This window comes from Nanorana parkeri, unplaced genomic scaffold (genome assembly GCF_000935625.1).
Source record: "Nanorana parkeri isolate BGI_ZX_2015 unplaced genomic scaffold, ASM93562v1 scaffold252, whole genome shotgun sequence".
In the NCBI taxonomy this organism is placed as follows: domain Eukaryota; kingdom Metazoa; phylum Chordata; class Amphibia; order Anura; family Dicroglossidae; genus Nanorana; species Nanorana parkeri.
The window spans coordinates 1445901-1468970 of record NW_017306520.1 but is presented as its reverse complement, the minus strand read 5'-3'; the positions used below and the strand labels follow the sequence as shown (position 1 = coordinate 1468970).

General features: G+C 40.9%; 1 protein-coding gene across 1 annotated transcript in view; it reads left to right on the top strand.

Moving 5' to 3' along the window:
• Nucleotides 1-23070, top strand: part of AATF (apoptosis antagonizing transcription factor) — a 124119-nt gene that overhangs the window by 85827 nt on the left and 15222 nt on the right. Inside the window, exon 11 of the mRNA XM_018556777.1 lies at nt 10274-10345. Coding sequence (XP_018412279.1) covers nt 10274-10345 — 72 coding nt within the window. The remainder of the gene's footprint in view (nt 1-10273; nt 10346-23070) is intronic.

Below are 23070 nucleotides of genomic sequence, written 5' to 3'. Positions count from 1 at the left end.
CACTATGACTTGTTACTTTATGACCTGGACGAGATGGCATTTGTGTAAATACACTGATATTTATGCAACCTTGACTGCCTAACTCCCCAACTTTTGCTCCTTCTTGACTTTCCTGCTCTATTAATCAAGTCGCGCTTCCATCAAATCTTTCTTCTCTTCTTCATCCAGCCCTACTTCCCCTTCTCTTTCTTTATCTCTACTCCCTTTTTTTCCCCCCCGTGCTATCCTTTTCATTTTGCTCATATTCCCTTTTCTACATCATCTTATTTTGCCCTCTTTGATAGTCTGCTAATAGACTCTTAAAAGAACCTTATCCTCCCGACCTCACTTCTGCAAAGCTCTTCATTGCTCCCACGTCTTGGTGGTTACATGTTCTCTCATCACAGGGGCCTAGGGGGTTATTCGCCTAGATGCCAAAGGCAGCCGTGTGAATAACCGAGTAGAAGTGAACTGAGCTTAACGGGGTTCGGCTATTCACTTCGGCTCATATGGCTGATTCCAGCCTTACATCGGCTCTACATGTTCGGCCGAGCTGAAGTGCGGAACCCGTTTGATTCTTCTCTGCCGAAGCTCCAGCAGTTCACTCGCTGCCATACGTCCCTATTCTCATAGGGGCCGAACAGCAGTGAAGGAATAGCCGAATGCCACGAGCTTCGGCTGTCACTTTGGCTTAGCCGAGCTAAAGCATATACGTTTGGTTGCTGTGCGGGCTATTGTGAATAGCCCGCACAGCAGCCCTTCAGTTCGACTGAACTACAGTGCTCTGGTGGCCGACGAGAGACAAAAGATCAGCCGAAGCTACGGCTAGATCCTTTGGCAGGTAAGTGAATAGCCCTCCTAGTTTTCTTTGCTTGAATGTAATGTCATACACTGTTGTGTATGACATTACATGTACATGTACTGCTGCTCTCCTGATATTTCTTATTATGTTACTGTTTTTTTTTCTATGTTTTATATTGCTTTCCACAATGTTTTCATGCCTATATCTTGTACTGTTGTGTGGGTCATTTGGTCGTACGACTCATACATGTGTCTGTACGTAGTCTTGCTGCTGACATTACCCTTACAGGTTAACAGTTTGGCTAAACTAAGTATTCCAGGAAGTTTTGTTGGCAGTACAGATATTGTAGTATTTTCCTGTGTTAAAAATCTATTTTCCATAGTGCTTCTTGTATGTATAGATTATAGAAACATATATTGTGCGTGTGGTTTGAACAGGTGAGATGCGATGAATGCAACAATGTAAATTTTACAGCAGAAATCAGCATGCTGCCTCAAAATGTGGTTCATCCTTGATAGCAAAAGATTTATGAATACTTACAAACAGCAGGCATCACATTAGAACTCAGTGTTAAAGCTGCAGAGAACACCATGAAATTATGCATGCATTTTACTACGGCTGGAAGGTAATAAAGCTCCGCCAATGTGTAGATCCATTATAAGGGTTCTCAGAAGTGTGTCAGCTGTACTTTATGTAGTAGATGATGGCTGTTATCTCTCCGTATCAAATATCTATTGTGAATAAACAGTTCAATTTTTTTTTCCCCGAATGCAGATGGACTTTGAGCCTTTTTAATAGGATTGACGTGTTGTCATTCCATCCAGGATGCTAAAACTACAAATTGGGTTTACATATCTCTGTCTAGCAGTTTTGCATTGTATCTGTAAATAACTTTTATAAATGTGGTATTTTATTGATATGCCAGTTTAGGTTTTGACCTGAAAAGAGCAACTACAGCATCTGTAATTTTAACCTCTTCATGACTAAGCCCTCGTTCACACCTGAACGTTTTGTAGCGCATTCTACGCTCGACGAACGCTCTACAAAACGCTCAAAAATATAAATACCATTGTATTCAGTGGTCTCGTTCCCACCGTGGCGTATTTCCGCCCGTCCCTAACGCGCTACAAAACGGCCCACGCCTGAAAAGGTACATGTACTACTTTGGGCCGTTTTGTTGCGCGTTTCCACTGGGATACAGCCAAGTAGCCTTCGGAAATCGCTGTAAAAAAACGCGTGACGGTCGCGCATATGCAATACGCCTAGGTGTGAACGAGACCTGAGTCCTTTTTTTCATTTTTTGCACCCTTGTTATAGTCCACATTTTAGGCTTGAAAATTACTTAAAACCCCTAAACATTATATATTTTCTGAAAGCCAAGACCCTATAGAATAAAATGGTGGCAGTTGCAAATTTTTACGTTGCACGATATTAGCGCAACTCCTTATCAAACCCCAAAATTTAGTGGAAAAGTTCGTCCATCTCCTCCCCAGCTCCCCGCCGACACCAGAGAATGCCGGTTCCGGGCCCGTAGGAGGGGCAACGGAGCCCGGGAAGCACGGCGGGGGTGTCGGGCGGGGGGAGGTGGACCCCTTCATCGGGCCGTAGAAGCGATCTGGCAACAGCTGAGTCGCCAGAATCACTTCTATTGTAAAGCCGACAGTCGACTTTACAAGTTTAAACAGAGCCCCGATGCTAGCGACGTACACTGTGTACGTAGTCAGTCGTGAAGGGGTTAAATGACGACAAAGTTGTTTGTATCAATTTAGAGATGTTTGTAGTGATAGCGTTTTTAGTGCATTTTCGCTTTGTTTGGGCCTTAAGATATCCAGTTAAAAAAGGAATATAAAGACACAGTGTACATTTTCTTTGTTTCAGGTAAATATATTTTGTTATTTCAGATGCAGCAGGCATGTAGGGTTTTGGTTCCTTTTCACGTTTTTCCCCATGCTCTCCTTAGCTCTTCTGTTGAAAAAAATCCTGTTGTTTACAGAGCCCAATAGGTAAACCTCCACCTAACACACACACATGCAGTAGGTCAGAACAGTGACTGGCCCCTTTCTGTTTGCCTTTTCAGACAGCTTCATACAAGGTTTCAATTAAGGAGACAGAGCCTGTAGGCAAACGGCTTCTGCTCTCATCTCTCTTTAGAACACCAATGTCATGGGTGCTGTGTTGAAATTTTTATTTGTAGAGCAAAGATTTTCTTAAAATAGAAAAGCATTATACAGAATAGATATTGTGTGTGTAATAAATTGTAAACTTATAAATAAGTAAAGTTGACCTAAATAAATTATAGTTTGCCTTTAAAAGAAGACTATCACGTTTCATGTTCAGTACTAGAAAGCCTATAAGGTTTGCTATTCATAGCTTAATTGCAGCACACCTATACAATAACTTTAGATATCCATAGCTACACTTTTTTTACACTTATTCAAATATGGTCAAAAAATGGCTTGTAAAGGACCAGCCAGTAATTCCGTTAACCCTATGAGAAATTTACTGGCCTGGTTTTTTATATTTACACTATTTTCACAGAGGTATTATGTCCCTTATCACTTTTCAAAATTCTTTTTTTTTTTTTGCTTCCCTGTAAATCTTGTTGGTTGCAATGAGATGGTTTTTATTTTAGAAGCTATAGGAAAAATTGATTTCATTATTGTCATATGGACTATGGGAAATAAGAATAGAGAGGTCTAATTAATTATATATCAGACTATGCTGGAAAATGCATTTTCTAGCCAGCCATGTTTCTTTCAAATATTAGCGTTTAAAGAAGAACTATGAGATGAGTGATGTCCACTCATCCTCAAAGTTAGAGCTCATGTGCGACATAGAAGCTGTCACAGGTCGGCTCTATTGATCGGGAAGTGAGCGAACACATACCGTCACTCGCTCACTTTCCGAACATCTCCCTGCAGAGAGCGGTGACTGTCAGGGATTCCCCCACTTCCGGATCCTCCAGCGCTGGGGAGGGGGCAGGCACAGCTGGCTCTGCCTCTAGATAGACAGAGCCAGCTGTCCTGGCTGCAGCACTCTCAGTATATCGCGGGCAACAGCCCGCAAAATACTGAGCCTTGGGTCACGGGAGAAGGTTAGTATATGTCCTCCTGTGACCCTAAAGAGAACTCCCATGACCCAACTAATCAGGAATGTATTCCTTAGCACTGAAATTAGGAAGTTGAACTGAAGTTGGGAAGATCCATCGGCTAAATTCCTTTCGAAGGTGATTCTGCAAGCCATACTTCTATTGCTCTTTTTTATTTGTGCTCCTGTATAGTGTTTAAAACTTTACTTCACATCCACTGTCTACCTTCTCCCTGGGTCAGTTAATAACCTCACATGGCTTCCAATACCATCTCTATGCTGATGACACTCAAATATTTCTACTCCACAACTAACCCCCTCAGTGTTCCTGCGTGTCACTAATCTACTAACTGACATATCAGTCTGGATGTCACAACACTTCTTAAAACTCAACCTTTCAAAAACTTAGCTCATGATATTCCCTCCTGTCCGTGCACCTTCCCTCAACTTTTCCCTTGAGATTGTTAACACAACTATCCAGCCCTCCCCCATGCCAAGGTCCTAGGTGTCATCCTCAACTCTGTCCTCACCTTTCTTCCCCACATCCAATTACTATCCAAATCCTGCCGCCTTCACCTTCGTAACATCTCCAAAATACGCCCCTGCCTCACCAAAGAAACCGCAAAATGACTCTTCCACTCGTTATCTCTCGTCTTCACTATTGCAACTCCCTCATTATTGGCCTACCTCTACCAAGGCTATCCCCCCTTCAGTCTATCATGAATGCAGCTGCTAGATTCATCCACCTAACCAACCGCTCAGTGTTTGCAACCCCCCTCTGCCAATCCCTCCACTGGCTTCCAATAACCCAAAGGATACAATTCTAAATATTAACAACGACTTACAAAGCCATCCACAACTCTGCCCCCAACTATATCTCCAACCTTATCTCAAAGTATCACCCTAACCATCCCCTCCGCTCTTCCAAAGACCTCCTGCTTTCCAGCTCCCTCGTCAACTCCTCCCTTGCTCGCCTCCAGGACTTCTCTAGAGTCTCTCACGTCCTCTGGAACTCTTTACCCCAACCTGTCCGACTATCTCCCACTCTGACAGCCTTTAGGCGATCCCTTAAGACTCATCTCTTCAGGGAAGCCTATCCAACCTCAAACTAACCACTGAACCATCACGCTCTCAAACAATTCATCCCCACACAGCTACCTCCTCATGTATCACTTCCCCCTCCCTTTCAGATTGTAAGCCCTCACGGACAGGACCCTCCTTACCATCTTGTCTTGAATTGTATTGTGATAGTAATGCCTTCCTTATATTGTAAAGCACTGCACAAACTGTTGGTGCTATATAAATCCTGTATAACAGGGGTGCCCATTAGGTAGATCGTGATCTACCAGTAGCTCTCAAAGCTGATGCTGGTAGATCACGAAGGGTGTGAATGGTGGCCCCTTGATTCCATTTTGGTATATTTACTTAGCTGTGCACACATGATTACCTATTAGCTTGAGCCTGCTGAGCCAAGCTCCCTGATACCTTTCTGGTGGATGCTGGTGGTTGAAGTGCCATGTATCAATGAATATTAGTTTACACAGCCTGTTCCAAAATACAGCAAGGTGAGCCCGGAGAGAGAGGAAAGACAGCCAATGGAGAGAGCAAGGAGAAACAGCCAGGGGAGAGAGCGAGTAGATACAGCCAGGAGAGAGAGGAGATACAGCCAGGAGGATGAGCAAGGAGAGACAGCCAGGAGAGAGAGCAAGGAGAGAAAGCCAGGAGAGAGAGAGAGAGAGCGAGGGAGGTTTTTTTTCGTTGGTAGATCTCATGTAGATCGTCATTTGAAAAGTAGATCTTAACACTAAAAATTGTGGGCACCCCTGCTGTATAATAATAATACCCAACCCACAAAATGCTGTTTGTCTAGGTACTCCACCACTTGTCCACCCCCTGCTCCAAAAAAGTTGCTTTGCTTCTTGGAAAACCTCACACTTGTACCCCATCCCACTGCTAATACCTGTAGGCTTTGCTGTAACCAAACAAGAAACCATTCAGGAGCATATGAAGCTAAACCTATACTCATCAATGTCATATTTAATTTTCTACTGTGTTCCTATTAAAAAAATGTATGCACACATTATAAAATGTGGTTACAGAATAAACTCTGAGCAACATATATAGCTCATGTGTTTTTTTTTCTTATGACAAAAACAGGTGTTATTCAGAAAAGAGTTAAGAGTTTGGAGAAGGCAGGAGAAGTGAACATCGTAGGATAACATGGCTGAACTGGAAAGTGAGCTGAATTGGAGATGTTTTCCAGTTCAGCTATGTTGTCCTAGATTGTTCACTCCTCCTGCCTTCTCCAAACTCTTCACCCTTTTGTGAATAGTCCTGTAAGTAAAAAAAAAATTAAAGGTGAACTTATCATTAAAATCCACACTTTACATGAATCATATGTCAGCTTTACCATAAAAGCCAAAAATGTTTGTCGTACTCTTCCAGGCTAAGAAGCAGAGATCACATGATCTCTAGCTCCAATTGATTAGAGCTTGTTGAGTCTATTTTTTGGCAAAAGAAAAGTTGTTCTACTCCCCTACTCTCTACCCTGGAAAGCAGACCTCAGCTTTACCCACAGTTGGAAAGTGCCAAAAACACGGTTAGGGCTTGTTCACACCAGATCCGGACCATATCTGGATGCGTTTCTGCATATGCAGTGCAGTGCATTTTCACACGTGCAGTCCGGTGCTTTCTTTTTAGCTTAAAATGGCCCTTTAGAAGTGGTCCAGTGCGTTCCAGAGCATTTGCTTTTGATGTGATTACATGCGTTTTGGTGCTTTCCAGAGTAGAAAAAATAGCGCCTGCTGCAGTTTTTACACATGCACTGGAACTGAACACTGGTTTGAACTAGAGCCCAAAATACCATTTGGAATACATTGAATGCGATTTGGATGCGCTCTTAAGCTGCTCTGCACTGCATCTGCTTCGCACTTGGTGTGAACTAGACCTCACAGACCAGGAAATGAGTAATTAATTTGCTGGCTAGGCAAAGCCAACCAGTTTCCATGTCTCAAAACAAGTGTGACTGGAGAGGTATTATACCCATCTTCGCAGCAGTTCTTTTCATATATGTGCTTTTTGTTCCCAGGAATGTGTATGTGAATTGAGCGTTTAAAAATGGGAAGGGGGTTATGGCTTTCCTGGAATTTTAGGGGAGGTAATGTTGTACAAGGATGGGATTGTGGTGAGAGCATAGGGAATCCATCCACTCCCGATATATATTCTTTAACTGCCTTTGACTGAATCTGGTACTCTGCATCTTTCTGGGAAGTGCTTAAGAGATTGGCTGTAAGGTTCACATCAGGGAGCGGGTGGGGGGTGGATTGATTGTAATTATATTGTAATAATTTACCTGTGCCTAGGGGAGGGGGAGGGTTATGGTCAGAGGGTTAGTTATTGGACCTTGCATGGTCCTTTAAGGTTGTTGGCATACGTTATGCCGTAATGTATACACTGTTGTGTGTGAATGGGGTGCTATGTTGGTGCCCGAATGTTACTGTAATGTAATGTAATTGTTTACTATGCAAAAAGAATAAAAAGATTTTTCAAAAAAAAAAAAAATGGGAAGGGGAGCACTATTTTTTGCGATCGCACTGGACCGGAGTGCAGGCAGTGATGTGCCATGCAATCGCACTGCGTGGGGGGTGGGGGCTTGGCAGTGGTGCCTTTGTCTTGAATGCACAGCCATGCCCCCTCCCACCCCAGAATGCAGGGAGGATTTTCTAGTGCGTTCCAGCAGCTGACCATGCTGGAATGCGCTGGAAGTTGTGTGAACTGGCCCTAAAGGTGATACATACAGTCAGCACCAGCTGTAAAAAACAAACAAATGGAAAAAAAGCACACCCCAAACCTGCTTTTTAGTATGCTGTAGTGCACCTTGTTCTATCCTGTATTCCACAAATAGCCAGCGGTAGATCTGTGATATCAATATGGGTTGGAAGCAAAGCACATTGTTGTTCTTTTGCTGGCAGTAAAAGGAATACAAGTAGGAGGTACAGAGCAAGAGAGATACAATTACATCAGCGTCTGCCAGCCCAGGAAGCTGCAAGCATTGTCAACAGCCCTGAAGGGAGGGAAGTAAAAAGGGAAAAACCAGCCCATGTAATGCTTTGTTATGAAACTGACGCTAGTACAACAGCAGAATGTAAATCTTTGAAGGTGCTTAGCAAGGTTTTTGTGCTGTGAAGCTTAAAGTGAAAAGACAGACTTAATAACACAGCGTGCTGGAAGCAGAATGCACAGACAAGTAAGAATTAATTGATAAAAAAATAAAATGTGGTTATTAAAAAATACATTTTGCAGGATGGATGTTTTGTTGTTAGAATATGAAGTGAAAATAGCAATAAGGTCCAAGCCACAGCGACACACATTATTGCAAGATGCAGGTGAAAGCGTTTTTATGTTTTTAATATTGTATCTGTCGCATTCTTATTACAAATGAGAATTTTGTACTTTTGCACTAAGCATTGCTTTATAAATGTCTGAAGAAAGAAAGTTTTTTGATGCACAAGGTAGATATCCACCTTCCTTCTTCAGTATTGTGCTTGAATCCGGGAAGTAAGAACCTGGCTGCTACAGGAAAGAAATCTGTCATTCCCTCACACACTTTTCTGCCTTATGTGGGGGTCAGATCTTTATAGTATGTGCTATACTCCTTGCTGTGAGTCATTTTTATCCTCTGGGTAGATATCACATTGGCTAATTCCCATTATCAATGCAAATACTGCCTGCTATATTTTTTGAGGCATTTGAATTAGGCCCCATTCACATCAGATCCCTTGCGTTGTGATCCGTTTCTTAATGGATGCTAACACATGGGCACTAGGGCTCCAACAACTAATTGATTCAATCGATAATAATCAATTATGAGAATAGTTGGCAACTATTCTGAGAGAGATTTTTTTTAATGCAACCAATCAATTAGTTGAAAAAAATTATCGGACAACTAATCAGTTATGAAAATAATTGTTCGCTGCAGCACTAATGGGCAGAGATGAATCATTTTTCTTCAGATTTTTGATGTGAACGGACCCTACATTGTGCATTTATGTTAACGTGTTACTACAGGTATTCCTCACTTAACGACCGAGTTCCTACGACCAGGTCGTTAAACGAATTGGTCGTTAAGTGAGGAACTCTATACAGTACTGTACTGCATTAGTACAGTACTGTATAGCGTTGCAGATGTACAGTACCGAAGAGTGTACTGTACATCGGGCAATTAAAATACTTACCGGGACCCGCAGTGAAGATCGGAGGATGCCACTTCCGCCGGCGACACGTCGCACTGACGCTGACAAGCAAGGTCGGAGGTCGCTCGGCAGTCCGTCGTAAGTGCGAGTGGTCGCAAAGCAGGTAAGTCGGTAACCGAGGAATGTCTGTATACAAATTTATATAGCAATCGGTTCACAAAATAAAGGTTATCACTCTAACCCTTACATAATTTGGCTGTTGTTGAAGTTAAGAAGGATCACATCCTCAATCATGTTAAAATTGCTCATTGTCTACCTGTGGGAGATTTTACCTTGCTTTCTGCCCTGGTAGTGATGAAAGAGAAACTGAGGTGACCAACATTACACAGACCACAATAAACAAACACACAATTACAGAGACAAAATGAAAAAAGCGCTATCACTGTCTGTGCTTCAAATGGTAAAAGAAAATGTCTTCGATGGCTACAGAAAACGCTGTATAAAATTCAGTATCTGTGTTTGTGACTTTTTTCAAGAGAAAATAATTTGGAAAAAATGACTCTCGTACTTTAGTGAATTGACCCTTTTATGTAGCAAACTCATTATGTAGTGCCTTTATTCACATAAATAGTGCAAGGACCAAGACCCATAGCAACCAATCAGGATCTGCTGCTTGCATTATTTATTAAATAAACCGTTAGTGGACTTGCTAAAGTAAAGGGTTTATTTTGAAAAAAAATGTAAATAGCATCTTCGGGATTGAAAGAGAAAAATTATAATATTGTGGAAAACAGTACGTTTACTGAACACATTTGACTTCCTTATCAAGTAATCAATCAACTGGTCAAAAACTTTACTCCTTAAATTTTTTAGTAACTGTACGGGTTATTCTAACATTGTTTTTGAGCAAAGTAACTCATTCCCAGTATGTTGATTACCCTGTGTTGGAAAGGAGATATTACAAGAGGTTAAATCCCCAGTATCATGAAGTCCAAAATGTTCATGTAATTTTATCCCTGGAAGGGCTAATAACCAAGAGTATTTGGCTGCATGTTTACCGTGGAGTGTCAGCTGAAATGTAAACCAATTACTTCATCTATGACTTTATAGACATCTCCACATTTTATTTCTGAAAATACATCAAATAATGTGTAACGGTACGGTTTTTTTTTAATTTAAAGAGTGTACTTAATTTTAATTTTTTTTAATACAGGTATCATGTCCATAGCAAACTGGTGAGCTTCATGGCTCCCATTGGCCACAGCACAATGAATGATGAGGCTAGGTGAGTAATAGACTAATAATGTTTATCAAATGCTTTCATGACAGCGTGATATCGACTTGTTCTTCACACTGTCGTCCGCTGTTTTTTTTCTTATCATTTAAGCATTTGTCACTACTGTCAGGGCAGGGCATCCCCTGCACATCAGCTTTGGTAATCTAGCCAGTTTACATTATCATGATTGTTGTAAAATCCAGCCGAATGTTAAAATGAACCAGATAAAAACACAAGTCTACAGAAGTAATGCAAGTGTATGCCACATTTACATAGATGTGTATATCCGCATCTCATTTCTTTGCTGGAAGCTGTGTCATTGTCCGTCAGTCATACAGGATCAAGTGCAACTATAGAGTATGTTGTGGGTTTATTAAGGTAAGTTTTTTGTAATGCTGGATGATTTGTGTTTATAACAATAACCTACTCTTTATACTAAAAGCCTTATATAAGCTTCATTTTTTAGGTTATTTATTTTGTTTTGTTTTTTTAAAGCAAACTGATGATGTAGTGCAGCTACAATAAAATCAGCACACTTAAGAAACGGAAATCTTTCTAACTGGTAGTTAAAATTCAGTCCTCATCTTTTCTTCTGAGCAGGCTCTTACTTTGCCGCAGGACAGCACACACATAACTGATACATACACCAGTGTCACACCTTTAACTCCTGTGCAGATCTACTTACTCCCTTGAGGAAACCAGCAGATTCCATTGCTGAAAAATGTATCTTAATGCATGAAAATAATCACAAAAAGTAAAAGGTAATTGATTTTAACTGTAGAAGTATGAATGGATACGGGCATCGCTGCCTCTTTTCAAATAGCGGGGATTTCCCGCTCGCGCGCGGCGTGCCAGAGCGGGCGGATCTAACAGGACGTGTATACACGCCCAGTTACATCCAAGAAGCCCCCGGCAGGCCGTGTATACACAGCGGATGGCCGGGAGGTAGTTAAAGGTGTGCTGGCTTACTTTAATGGAGTGGAGGGTGTTTTCATCTTCATTTTTAAATCAGAAGCACCGTTTAATTCACATATAAGGGACAGAAAATGTTTCTCTTGCTACAAGTTTTATTATTTATCTTGGTAATTTGTCTGCCAGTGCACAAGGCAAAGATCTATGAAAACAGGGCTATTGAAAAAGTGTTTGTTTGTTTTTTGTGTGAAAAAGCTTAACCTTGCTTATTAAGTCCAGTCTGCTTTTAAGAGTAGAGGTGTTTTGCTATGTATTTAGTCAATTAATCTTAACATCAGCTAGATGTTATCCAACAATAGCATGTGGCTTGAGCAGTGACTTTTTCAAATCTATTGCTTATACAGTGTGTTTTATACCTGTTGGTTTGTTGGAGCAGTTGATTCATGTACCTATATCCGTGCAATTTACCGCAAATGGAGCAATGCTTCTCAACCTAACAGCGACTCAGCTTTCCACACATAACTGTATGTGCTAATGATCTTTGTGCTTTATAGCTATGTGCAGCCGTCTCACTCACCCTGCATGTGCAGTGATTATACCATCAGGAGGACACAGCTCCCAAAAACTTGACACTTTTCGCCAAGGCATTGGAGATTGAAATTAAAAAGTAAAGATAAGGATTACAGGAGTACAAATCATTTGGAAGACAAACATTTTTTATACCCCTATGCAGTGGGAAATGTGCTTATTACAGGAGATCAGGGAAGCGAGCTATGTTTAGTAATTAGGAAGGTACTCCAAGATTACTGTATAGTAGCAATCCGTTTATTTTCTTGCCCTAATCATTGCTTAAAGGAGAACTATGGGGTCAGTGTTTTTCCCCATAGTTCTCCTTAGGGTAACGGGAGAACACAAACTAGCGTCCTCCCGTTACCCTAAGCTCAGTATACCGCGAGCTACAGCTCGCGGTATACTGAGACGCCGCAGCCGGAGCGGATCCCGACATCGATGTCGAGATCCGCCCAGCTGCGTGAGTGACAGCTGGCTCTGCCTATCTAGAGGCAGAGCCAGCTGTACCCGCCCCCTCCCCCGTCCGTTCCGCCAGTCAGTGCTGGCGGATCGGAGCGGGGAGTGGGGAATCCAGCCCCTCCCCTGTCACGGCAGAGAGCCGTGACAGGATCGAGAGGTGAGCGAACGCCGGTATCTGTTCGCTCACCTCCCGATCTACTGAGCCGACCTGTGACAGTCTCACTGTCACAGGTCGGCTAGAACTATGTGGTGAGTGGAAATCACTCATCTCATAGTTCTCCTTTTAAGAAGTATGACTTTTTTTTTAAAATAATGCATATGTGTCTCAGGCACTCGTATCAAAATACATAGGTTCTGCACAGTTTTCTGGCAAATGGTATTAATTCTGCTACTGTCCCCTTTATAATTGTAGCCTTCTTTTATTGCCTATTATTGTTTATGGCCTCTTTCCAAAACTTGCTGTGTATGAACTATAGGAGCGAAGTAATGTTATACACACAGTGTGTACTGACCTATTTAATGGTGTAGTTATTTTTCTATAAACTGCTCTTCTATTTCAAAGAAAGTAGGTAAACATGTTTATTGGTAATTATATGGTTTATTTCTCCGTACATCTGCCTGTCTTTCTCTAGTGTACAGTATTTCTGTTTACGCACCTCTCCAGTGTATTCTCCACCTTAGTGCACGCATGTACCTCTGTACTTCAGGTCTCCACTTGTTCCTTGTATCTTTATACAATACCTACTTGTAACGCACAATCCCTGTGTGCATTCGCCTTTTTGTCCTGCACTTTGTGTGTAATCTTCTGTGTATCCTGTATCTCATTATACACGTTTCCTGTGAGTATCTGCTACTCCTGTACCTGTATGCTACGCACCTTCCCCATGTGTCACCGTCTCCTGTGTCCCTGCGCTTCTTTCCTCCTTGGTGTATCCTGTGTTGCACGCTTGGCACCTTTAGTTGTGTGTCTCTTTCTTCTTCTGTGCCACTGTTACTATCCTTCTCCTCTTGGTTTCAGGTTTCTTCCCTGTCACTGTATCTAGTACCCCGGTGCTTCCCCTAGCCCTCTGAGTCTTTTCGGGTGCGCTAGAGGGCTGCAACCTGGAAGATGTCCAGCAGTACAAATCATCCTCACCATTGGATGCTCTGTAGAAGACCTGGTCCTTCTTAGACACTGTACCTCTAGTGCATCCCTGATAACGCGCAGACTTAGTTTATATGTTCCTTGTGACCTACATCCCTGATATCACTCCAGTCCTTACCTTCAGTCCGCTCCGTAAGCCCCGAAGCCCATCTTCTCCTGTGCCCCGGTCTTCAGACCGTTACACTATAAAAGAGAAACAGTCCTCCTTTTCAATAAAGACTGTGCAATACAGTTTAATGCACACCAGGCATGTTCTATGCATTTTGGAACATATTGGGACACAGACAGAGTACATTGACAAATTAAAATATTGCTTGAGACGGGTTTTTCTTTGGATTCCGCACTGCATTGTAACACATAGGGAAAAAGTTCCACAGGCTGAACTTTTTTTTTTCTTCAAATTTTATTGAAGTTAAAAGACAATAAAGTGACAAGTTAAGTCAGGGCATAATCACAGTACTCTATTGTACATATTAACAGTACATTGATGTATCGTATCCTGGAATGTGGTGTCATCCACCGCAGAGGGTTGTCAGGTGGGCTAAGTTAACGCTTACAGGCGTGCAGAATAGTGTCAGCGTGATGTTAAGAGTGTGTTTTCCAGGTATCGATGTACAATATGGCGGGAGTACTAATTATGGTATGGAGGGGGAAGATCATGGGAGAACAGTGAGGGGTGAAGGAGAAGAGGGGTGAAAAGAAAAGGATGGGGAAAGTCTGGCTGCGAGCGGGAGTGGGGTTAGTGCTATCAGACTATTACAGTGCTTCCCCGTCATAAGGCACAGGCTGAACTTTTTATGTGTTGCTTTATATGGACCTTTTTACGTAAAACAAACTGACAGTTTACTGTAAATTTTTAAGTGTTTTTTTTGCATAATATTTACTATGATTGGTTACATTTGTAAGTGGTCTAAGGAAGGAAAACTGCTGAACCGGCAACAAGGTGAGGGGCGGCCAAGTCCCATTGATGAACATGAGGAGCATGTAGTCCGATCCAGTAAAGAGCTATTGTAGCTTAAATTGCTGAAAAAGTTAATGTTGGTTCAGATAGAAAGGTGCATGAACACACAACGCTTTGCAGTTTGTTGCTTATGGGGCTGCATAGCTGCAGACCAGTCAGGGTGCCCACGCGTACCTGTGTTAACTGTTAAAAGCGCCCACAATGGGCAAATGAGCATTCAGAACTGTACCACGGAGCAATGGGAGAAACCAGCCTAGTCTGATGAATCACATTTTCTTTACATCATGTGGATGGCAGGGAGCATGTTTGTCATTTACCTGTGAAAGAGATGGCACCAGGATGCGCTATGAGAAGAAGACAAGCTGGCAGAGTGATGCTTTGGGCAATCCTTGGGTCTTACCATTCATATGGATCTTACTTTGACACCTACTTTGGGAATCCTTGGATCTTACTTTGACACCTACCTACCAAGACACCTACCTACCAAGAGGCAGTGGCCTCTTTCAGCAGCATAATACATCCTGTTACACTGCAAAAATGGTTCAAGAATGGTTTGAGGAACACAACAACAAGTTTGAGGTGTTGACTTGGTCTGCAAATTCTTCAGACCTCAATCCAATCGAGCAGCTGTGGGATGTGCTGGAAAAACAAGCCTGATCCATGGAGGCCCCGCCTCGCAACTTCCAGGACTTAAAGGATCTGCTACTGACAGCTTGGTGCCATATACCACAGCAAACTTTCAGAGGTCAAGTGTAGTCCATTCCTCAACAGGTCAGAGCTTTTTTGGCAGCAAAAGGAGGACCTACTCAATATTAGGCAGGTGGTCATTATGTTATGGCTGATCGATGTATACTTGCATATCCCCATTTGCCCAGTACATCAGTGATTCCTTAGCACAGCTATGGGTCACAAGCACTTCCAGTTTGTGTCCCTGCCATTTGGTCTATTCTGTGCATCTTGAATGTTCACCAAGATGCTGTCCCCTGTTGAACTTGCAGAGTATTCCCATTGTGGAATATCTGGGCGACCTCCTATTAAGAGAACACTTGGCACAGGTTCTGCCTGACAATGTATCACGTACAATACAAAACAAAACTTAAAAAGGTTTGCCTGGATGCTGAAACTGCAAAAGTCAGCACTGGAGCGGACATATCACATTCAGTATCTGAATCTTATTGTAAACAAGGACCAGTTTTTGTTCACCAAGAGAAGCTTCGGACTATGCAGGGGTCACCTAATTTGAGGCAGTCCTGTTTTGCTCAGTTTCATTCCAGAACACTTCAACTCAACAACCTATCATGGACTAAGTTAATTCAGTCTCTGGACAAACCAATTCATCGGGCACCAAGAACCAGATTCAGTCCGCTTCTGAAGTTAGGGAAATCTTTCCTTCAGATCTCTTAGAAGATCCTCATGATGAATGCCAGTCTGAGGGGCTGGGGAGGGATTCCTAGGCACCTTGTTGGTGCTGGGGAGTGTCCTGTCCCACGATCAGTATTCTGAATCACCAAGTGATTTGGTTGTCCCTACAATGCTGGTCATCCTGACTACACACAGAGGGGTTCCAGAACCTGTGCCATGGAATGAAAGCCGGATGTGGAAGTCCTATCGTTCAGGTTTAACAACAAAATGGAAAGGTTTGTCCCCGGGTACAGAGATTCCCTGGTGGAAGCAGTGGATGCTCTGGTGTCTCCGTGGAATCAGTACAACCTGATCTACACCTTCCCTTTCCTGAAACTGTTCTCTTCTGCTCCACAGGATACAGATGGAGGGCATTCCAGTGATACTTATATCTCTGTATTGGCCCAGTCAGATTTGGTAATCCAACTCCTGACAGATGCTTCATGGGATTGTTGAGATTGCCAAGACCTTCTGTCTTAAGGACCACTTTATCATCCTGCTTCACAATCGCTGGCTTTAATGGCAGAGCTGGCAAAGTCTAAATCTTCAGAGACAGGGTTTTTTCTAAACTGGCAATTCTCACAATGTTACAGGCCTGCTCCTATGAGAAAAACTGTCTTAATCATACCTGATGTTCTCCATGAACGAGAACTGGCTTCTTGTTTTACCATCTTGCGGTGGCTCAGACAAATCTATGCTTATGATCTTGAGGATGAGGTTCCACTATTGCCTGGCAAGGCATACTGTACCAGACCTGTGAGTGCTTCTTGGGCTTTGTCGGCATCAGGCTACTGTCCCAGTTTTGCAAGGCTGCCACCTTGTCTTCGGTTCACGCAAAAGTTTGTTGTTTCAGCCCTAAAGTTTGTTGTTGTTGTTGTTCGGTTTTGTTGCTGTTGCATATCCCTCATTTGAACTGCTTTTGGACATCCTAATTGTCTCTGAATTCTCTGTCCTTCAATTAATTAGAAATACATTTGGATAGGGATGCACCCATATATCGGCAGCCAAAACATTCATGTTAAGGTTATTGCAAAGTTCAAGGGGGCACTCTTTGCATCTGGAGGAAAAGAGGTTTAACCATTGCATACGGAAAGGATTCTTCACAGTTAGAGCTGTGAAAATGTGGAATAGACTCCCCCAGGAGCTAGTTCTAGCTAGCTCGGTAAATTGTTAAAAAAAATATCTGGATGTATTCGTAAATGCACAGAATATTACTGGATATTGCGTTATTATAGGTATATTAGGCATCAGAGATTATTGATCCAGGAAATATCCGATTGCCTTATGGGATCAGGTAGGAATTTTTTTCCCCCTGTTGGAGCAAATTGAACCGTGCTTTATAGGGTTTTTTTTTGCCTTCCTCTGGATCAACAGGGGGTAATTGTGGGCATAGTGTTCTGTTTAGGCTTTTCTTCTTCTTTTTTTTTTCCCCCTCTATAGGTTGAACTAGATGGACTTGTGTCTTTTTTCAACCTGACTAACTATGTAACATATCGACTTTTGGCAAAATGCTGAAAGTGCCATTTTCTGGCCGAAATAGCTGTGCATCCGTTCGGATGAACGGATGCACAGCTATTTCGGCCAAAAAATTGCACTTTCAGCATTTTGCCAAAAGTGCCATTTTGGGCTGATATGTTTCAGCGGCCGATATATACTGTATCTTTATGTACACATATATGGAGTGTCTGTGTGCATGCCCTTGCAACTTGACCTTGCATATCATTAATCAAAGAAATGAAAGTGGCTGAGGAATCTTAGAGGATAAATTCACTGTACTGAGTGCTGTGAAGCTGAGTAATGATTTGCCAGCCTTGATTTCATTTTATTATATTACTATATGCAGAGTATTTATCTTTCTTTTTCGACAACCTGAAATTCTAATATCCACAGTTCCAGTAAGCAATTTCTCACTAATTTGCTGCTCAGCTCTTCCATCCTGTGAGCGTAGTAAAGTAAACAATATATAATATAAATAGATATATAAAAAATTAACAAGTTTATAAAAATATAAAAACATTTGAAAAAGTTTGAATAACAAACATTTTTGGTTTCGGCCTGACATTTTTTTAAATTTTGGTGCACCTCTACATTTGGAATATTATACCTACTGTAAAATCCATTTCTTCCACAGCTCTGTAAATTATCTTTAGGGATGCACAGATACTTTTCGAGTACCAGTGCAGATACTTGGCATTTTCATGAGAACTACCAGGGTTGCAGCTGGGACCTGGCTCTGGTGCTCCACCACCGTCCTGAAATCATTAGTCTGTATTGTTTTAGAAAAACTGTCAAATGACAATAAACAAAAATGTATCAGTACTCGTACTTGTAAGTACTTGGCAGGTACCAGTACTCATACTCGCAAAACTGGTATCGGTGCATCCCTTTATTTATAAAAACAAAATCGTACATTAAAACAGAGATGTACAAATCCCAGGAGCTCCGTGTGCTCCTTACAAATGACAACTGCCTCCTAACTTTTGAATTTTTCTCTAGTCTAGTCTTGGAGCTCAAAAGTATCGGTACATATACTCGTACAGAGTACCGTACTTGGTATCTGTGCAACCCTAATTATCTTACTTCTGGTTGTTGCTTTTCTGAAAACTGATGCATGCTGGGAGTAGGAAGGGTTATACCTGCTGGTCACTGTTTTTTTTTGCCTGCAAGTGTCCAAATCCTCCTATAGGCAGTATAACCCAATTTGTCTCTGCGTCCTGAGCCCCTCATTGAGCTCCAAGAAATGGTTTTTGCAGTAAGTATGGAAATCCAATTATTCTTTACTTTGATAGTAGTAAAGCTGTGCAATGCATCACATATATTCTTGGAGAAGGTGAATTGGGAATTTTTCATTTTCATTGTGTTAGCAGCTCTGTCTGGTCACAATATTGATTACTGTTTATAGCAGTACACAGTGAGCAAGCAAAGTCCATCCAGTTTTCAGTCACTTGGGTGGAATAAACTTATTACTTAATCTTATTAACAGCAGCATGTGCAACAACCAACAGTTAGAGCTTGGCGTAGCCATTATACTGTATATCAGAGTAAGCAGCACACTGGCATCCAGTTTGAAACATCCGTGAGTGGATTTATATAATGAAATGTATCCACCTTTTTTTTTTTTTTTTCTTCTTCTTTCTAATCCCTTTTCTTATGTGTCATGGGGCTTGTGTTTTATTTTTAAAAAATAGCTAATTATTTTTAAAGTGCCTACAAATATAACCTTTATTACTCCTCCATGTACATATAAAGGTTTTTGCCTCAGCTAAACTTCAGATAACTAACATTATGTATGCACATTTACTGTGAAGCTATCCATAGACTATGGAGGGCATTTATCGAAACTGGAGCAGACAGAATCTTGAGCAGTTGCCCATAGCAACTAATGAGCTTCTTTGTTTCATTTTCAAATCGTAACTGAACAAACTAAATAGAGAAGCTGATTGGTTGTCATGCACAGCTGCTCCAGTTTGCATCTTCTCCAGTTTGATAAATACCCCCCATGTTTCTATGTTTTCTGACATTTTAAATGGCAATTCCACTTTCCCAGGTGAATTTGGGAAAACGGAATTCCCCCATTCAATCTAGCCCCCTCCATCCCCCTTGCTATACTTTCCTTTGGGCAAATGCTCCTTCCTATCCATATTCTGTACTGCTGTGTATCACTGTATTTTGAATTTTGCTCGGAAATGGCATCTTTGGAAGAATCGCTTGTCATTGGTCAGCATGGCCAGAAGTGTTTCTTATTGGTCAACGTGGCCAGGTGACCCCACTAACCAAGGAGCACTCGCCATTTGCGAATGTCTGGCATATTTTTTCAGGTTATTCACTGGGCTTACATATTGATCAATTTATTAGAAACAAGCCCTACTGAAATCAGATTTCTCCATTCTGGATGGACCGCACTAGCCATACATTTCACTTTTTTCTCCTAGTGAAAAATCCCCTACATTGTTTTTAATCCTTTGATTTGGCACAAAGAGTGTAACAGTTTGGGTCTCTCCTCGAACACATTTTTAATGAACTTGCTTTTTGTTTCTTCTTTTATTTGAACAAGTTAAGGATATTTTGAACATCCTTGATGTTATCCTACTGTGTGCTGTTAAGGTTTAGAATATGTGAAACCTTGCTTCTAACATAATTTATGCTATTGTACAGTAACACTTTATGCATGATACATTTGGACTATAGGTGGCAAAGTTCTTTTTTTTTTCCCCTTGTCAAGACATAACTTTATTATACTGCAGTATGTCCTCAAGCTCCCTCCATCACGCCTCAACGTCCCTAAATGATTCCAATTTCCAGAGTCCTGTACAAATGCTTATTGCAGCTGTCAGCATTATCCAAGTTAATTTCTCTCTCTCCTTTGTTGTAATGTATCTGGATGCATCCCAAGTTGTATTTTTGGACCGAGATCAATACCTAGGGGAGCAGGAAGTTTTTATGAAATACAGCTCTTTAGTTCAGTATTAAAGTAATTTATAACACAAGAGTGGCAGTCGTGTATTTTTGTATGCCTGTTATATTGTATTATTCTTCATACAATATTTCAAGTCAGTGTTTTATGGGGTTTAAAAAAAAAAATGTTTTCACTTTCAATTTTGTTACGTTGCAGCCTGATCCTACAGTTGTTTAAATTCTTTTTTTTCCTCATTAATCTATACTCGGTACCCCTTAAGTGAAAACAACATTTTAGAAATGTTTGCAAATGTATGAAAAAGGAATAACTGAAACATCACGTTGGCCTAAGTATTCAGACCCTTTGCAACAACACCCTCAAAGGTGATTCAACAAAGTACTGAGTAAAGGGTCTGAATACTTAAATACATGTGATATTTCATTTTTTTTCTTTTTAATAAATTCGCAGACATTTCTAAAATTCTGTTTTCACTTTGTCAATATGGGGTACTGGGGGTAGATTAATGAGATAAAAATAATTTAAACACATGTAGTATCAGGCTGCAACATAACAAAATTGAAAAAAGTGAAGGGGTTCTGAATACTTTCAGAATGCACTGTATATTTTGATCATCCTTCCATTTTTGTAATAAATGCATTAAGAAAATGAAACAAACAATGGGGCAGGGCTATTACACAAAAAAAATGAAGAAAGTGTTTGAGTTTAAGATGTTCTTGTACTGATCAGTTGGGCGTTGCTTTATTTTCTAACTGCATTGAAAGAACTTATGATGGTATCTGATTTACTGAGTAACGGAAACATTTTTTTAATACGTTTTTATAAATTGTTTCAATTAAAGGAACCTTTTTAGCATGTTTCTTAATGCACTTCCATAAATGTTTTTTTTTATTTTATTATAATTTTATTTTAATTTCTTTAAGTTATTTTATATCATATTTTTTGTAACTATATGTATACAGTCTCTGTTTTGCACGCGTGTATGTATGGGTGGGGACTTTAAAAATGTGGGGGTTTTTTTCAATTCTTGATGTGTGAATTTAACTTTTTTTTTTTTTGCAGCTTTAATTTTGTGTTCCTATTTTTTTCCACTTATTGTTATTGTTATCACTTAGGGGGCTAAGAAACCCTCTATGTGATAGCAAAAGGATGTGACGGGTCCTCTTTATGGAGATATCAGGGGTGTCACTTAGGGACCTCCCAAAAAGTTGATGAAGCAGAGAGTGACACAAGAATGCGGAAGTGATGTAATATAAATCACTTCCACATTCTGACACTGGAGAGGGGATGGAGGGAGATCATGTACCGATCTCCCTCTGATCCCCTGTCACAGTCACCATGCTGGTCCCAGGCTGGCACCAGACACAGCGGAGCTTGGGACCAGCGGAGGGGGGCATAGACCGGCACCTTATACAAGCGATTCGCTTGAATGTAAACGGGCATCACTGTCTGTTTTTAAATTTGGGCAGTTTCCCCGCTTGCGCAAGTGGGCGGGGCCATCCAGGAAGGCCGATCAACTGGCGATTGCATTTTCGGACAAAAAACGGCCAGTTGATGGGAAGTGCACAACTGCAATTACTGAACAATTGGCTGATTTTCGTCTTTCAAGCAGGCTAGCAAATTCTAAGGTTTATGGGCACCTTTAACCATAGTTGTTGTTGAGCAATTTTACCTTTTAGAACTTTATATATTCTTTCATCTATTCTCAGTTTTTTATGCTTTACTTTAGCTGGAGCTCATAAGGATGTCTTCAAGTAATTTTTATTAGGAACTCTGTAACACAAATGAATATTCATGATTCCATTTAAAAGAAAACATAGAAAAGTGCCGTGAAAAAAAACATTATGTTCCCTATATGTTTCTGGCATACTTATTTGGGACAGGAAATATGTGTATTTTCAGTTTCTACTCATTTTTCAAATGTGATTGAGGACAAATGTGGCTAAAAACACCTATGTGAAGGTACTCTATTATAAAATTTAGTTTTTTTTATTATTTACACTCCTGCCATTAGCAACAGTTGGGGCATTCCTTGCAGGAACGTCATTTTGCCTCTGAAAGGAGAAAGCAGAGCTCTCGGTTACCATTTGTTTGGTTTATTGCAATGCAAAAACACAGTTAAAATGCATGTATTTCGGGTACATTAAATTTTGTTTTGTTGCTTTCAAACTAAAACCATCACTGCATTCTATCTGTGAGTGAATAGGTTATATTAAGGTTTCCTGAACTGTTTATCTTTTCTAAATTCACAGGTTAGCCTGACAGGTAGGACAAGGCTGCATATATGCAACATTGATTTAATCGGTTAGAACAAGAGCAATAATTTAACTTGTGATACCTTTTAACAGCATCATTAAGGCCTCTCATTACTCTTTTATTAGAGACTTGCTCTGTTTCTTATCTGATTACAGACTGAACATAACTCATGACACTGATTTGATCTCTTGTTAAAGAGGATTACAGCTTTGCATTAACCCAGATTGACATGGTTTATAATTCGATTGTTGATACCCAGCCTAGTAGTGTCATATGTTTGACCCCCCACACACACACATACCTCCTCCCAGTTGAGCAGCAGAAAAGGACAGCCATATATCATCATTAAAGATGGCACACAGCATTAGGAAGGATGCAGGAGTGGTCCTGTGTGCTGGAATTATGGTTAAGACAGAAATGCTGCCTCTTACTGAAATTCTAAAGGACAAAAAGGTTGTTTCTTAGATCTAGGATACTGCTAATAAACAGGGAAATTTAGCCAGCACCATTAGTTAATCATTTGCATCTGTGTTAATTGTGTAATCAAAAGTTTTTCAGCTACTGCCAGATTTTGCTTAAAGATGCTTCGTTTGACTGGTTTATTGATGGAATATTGT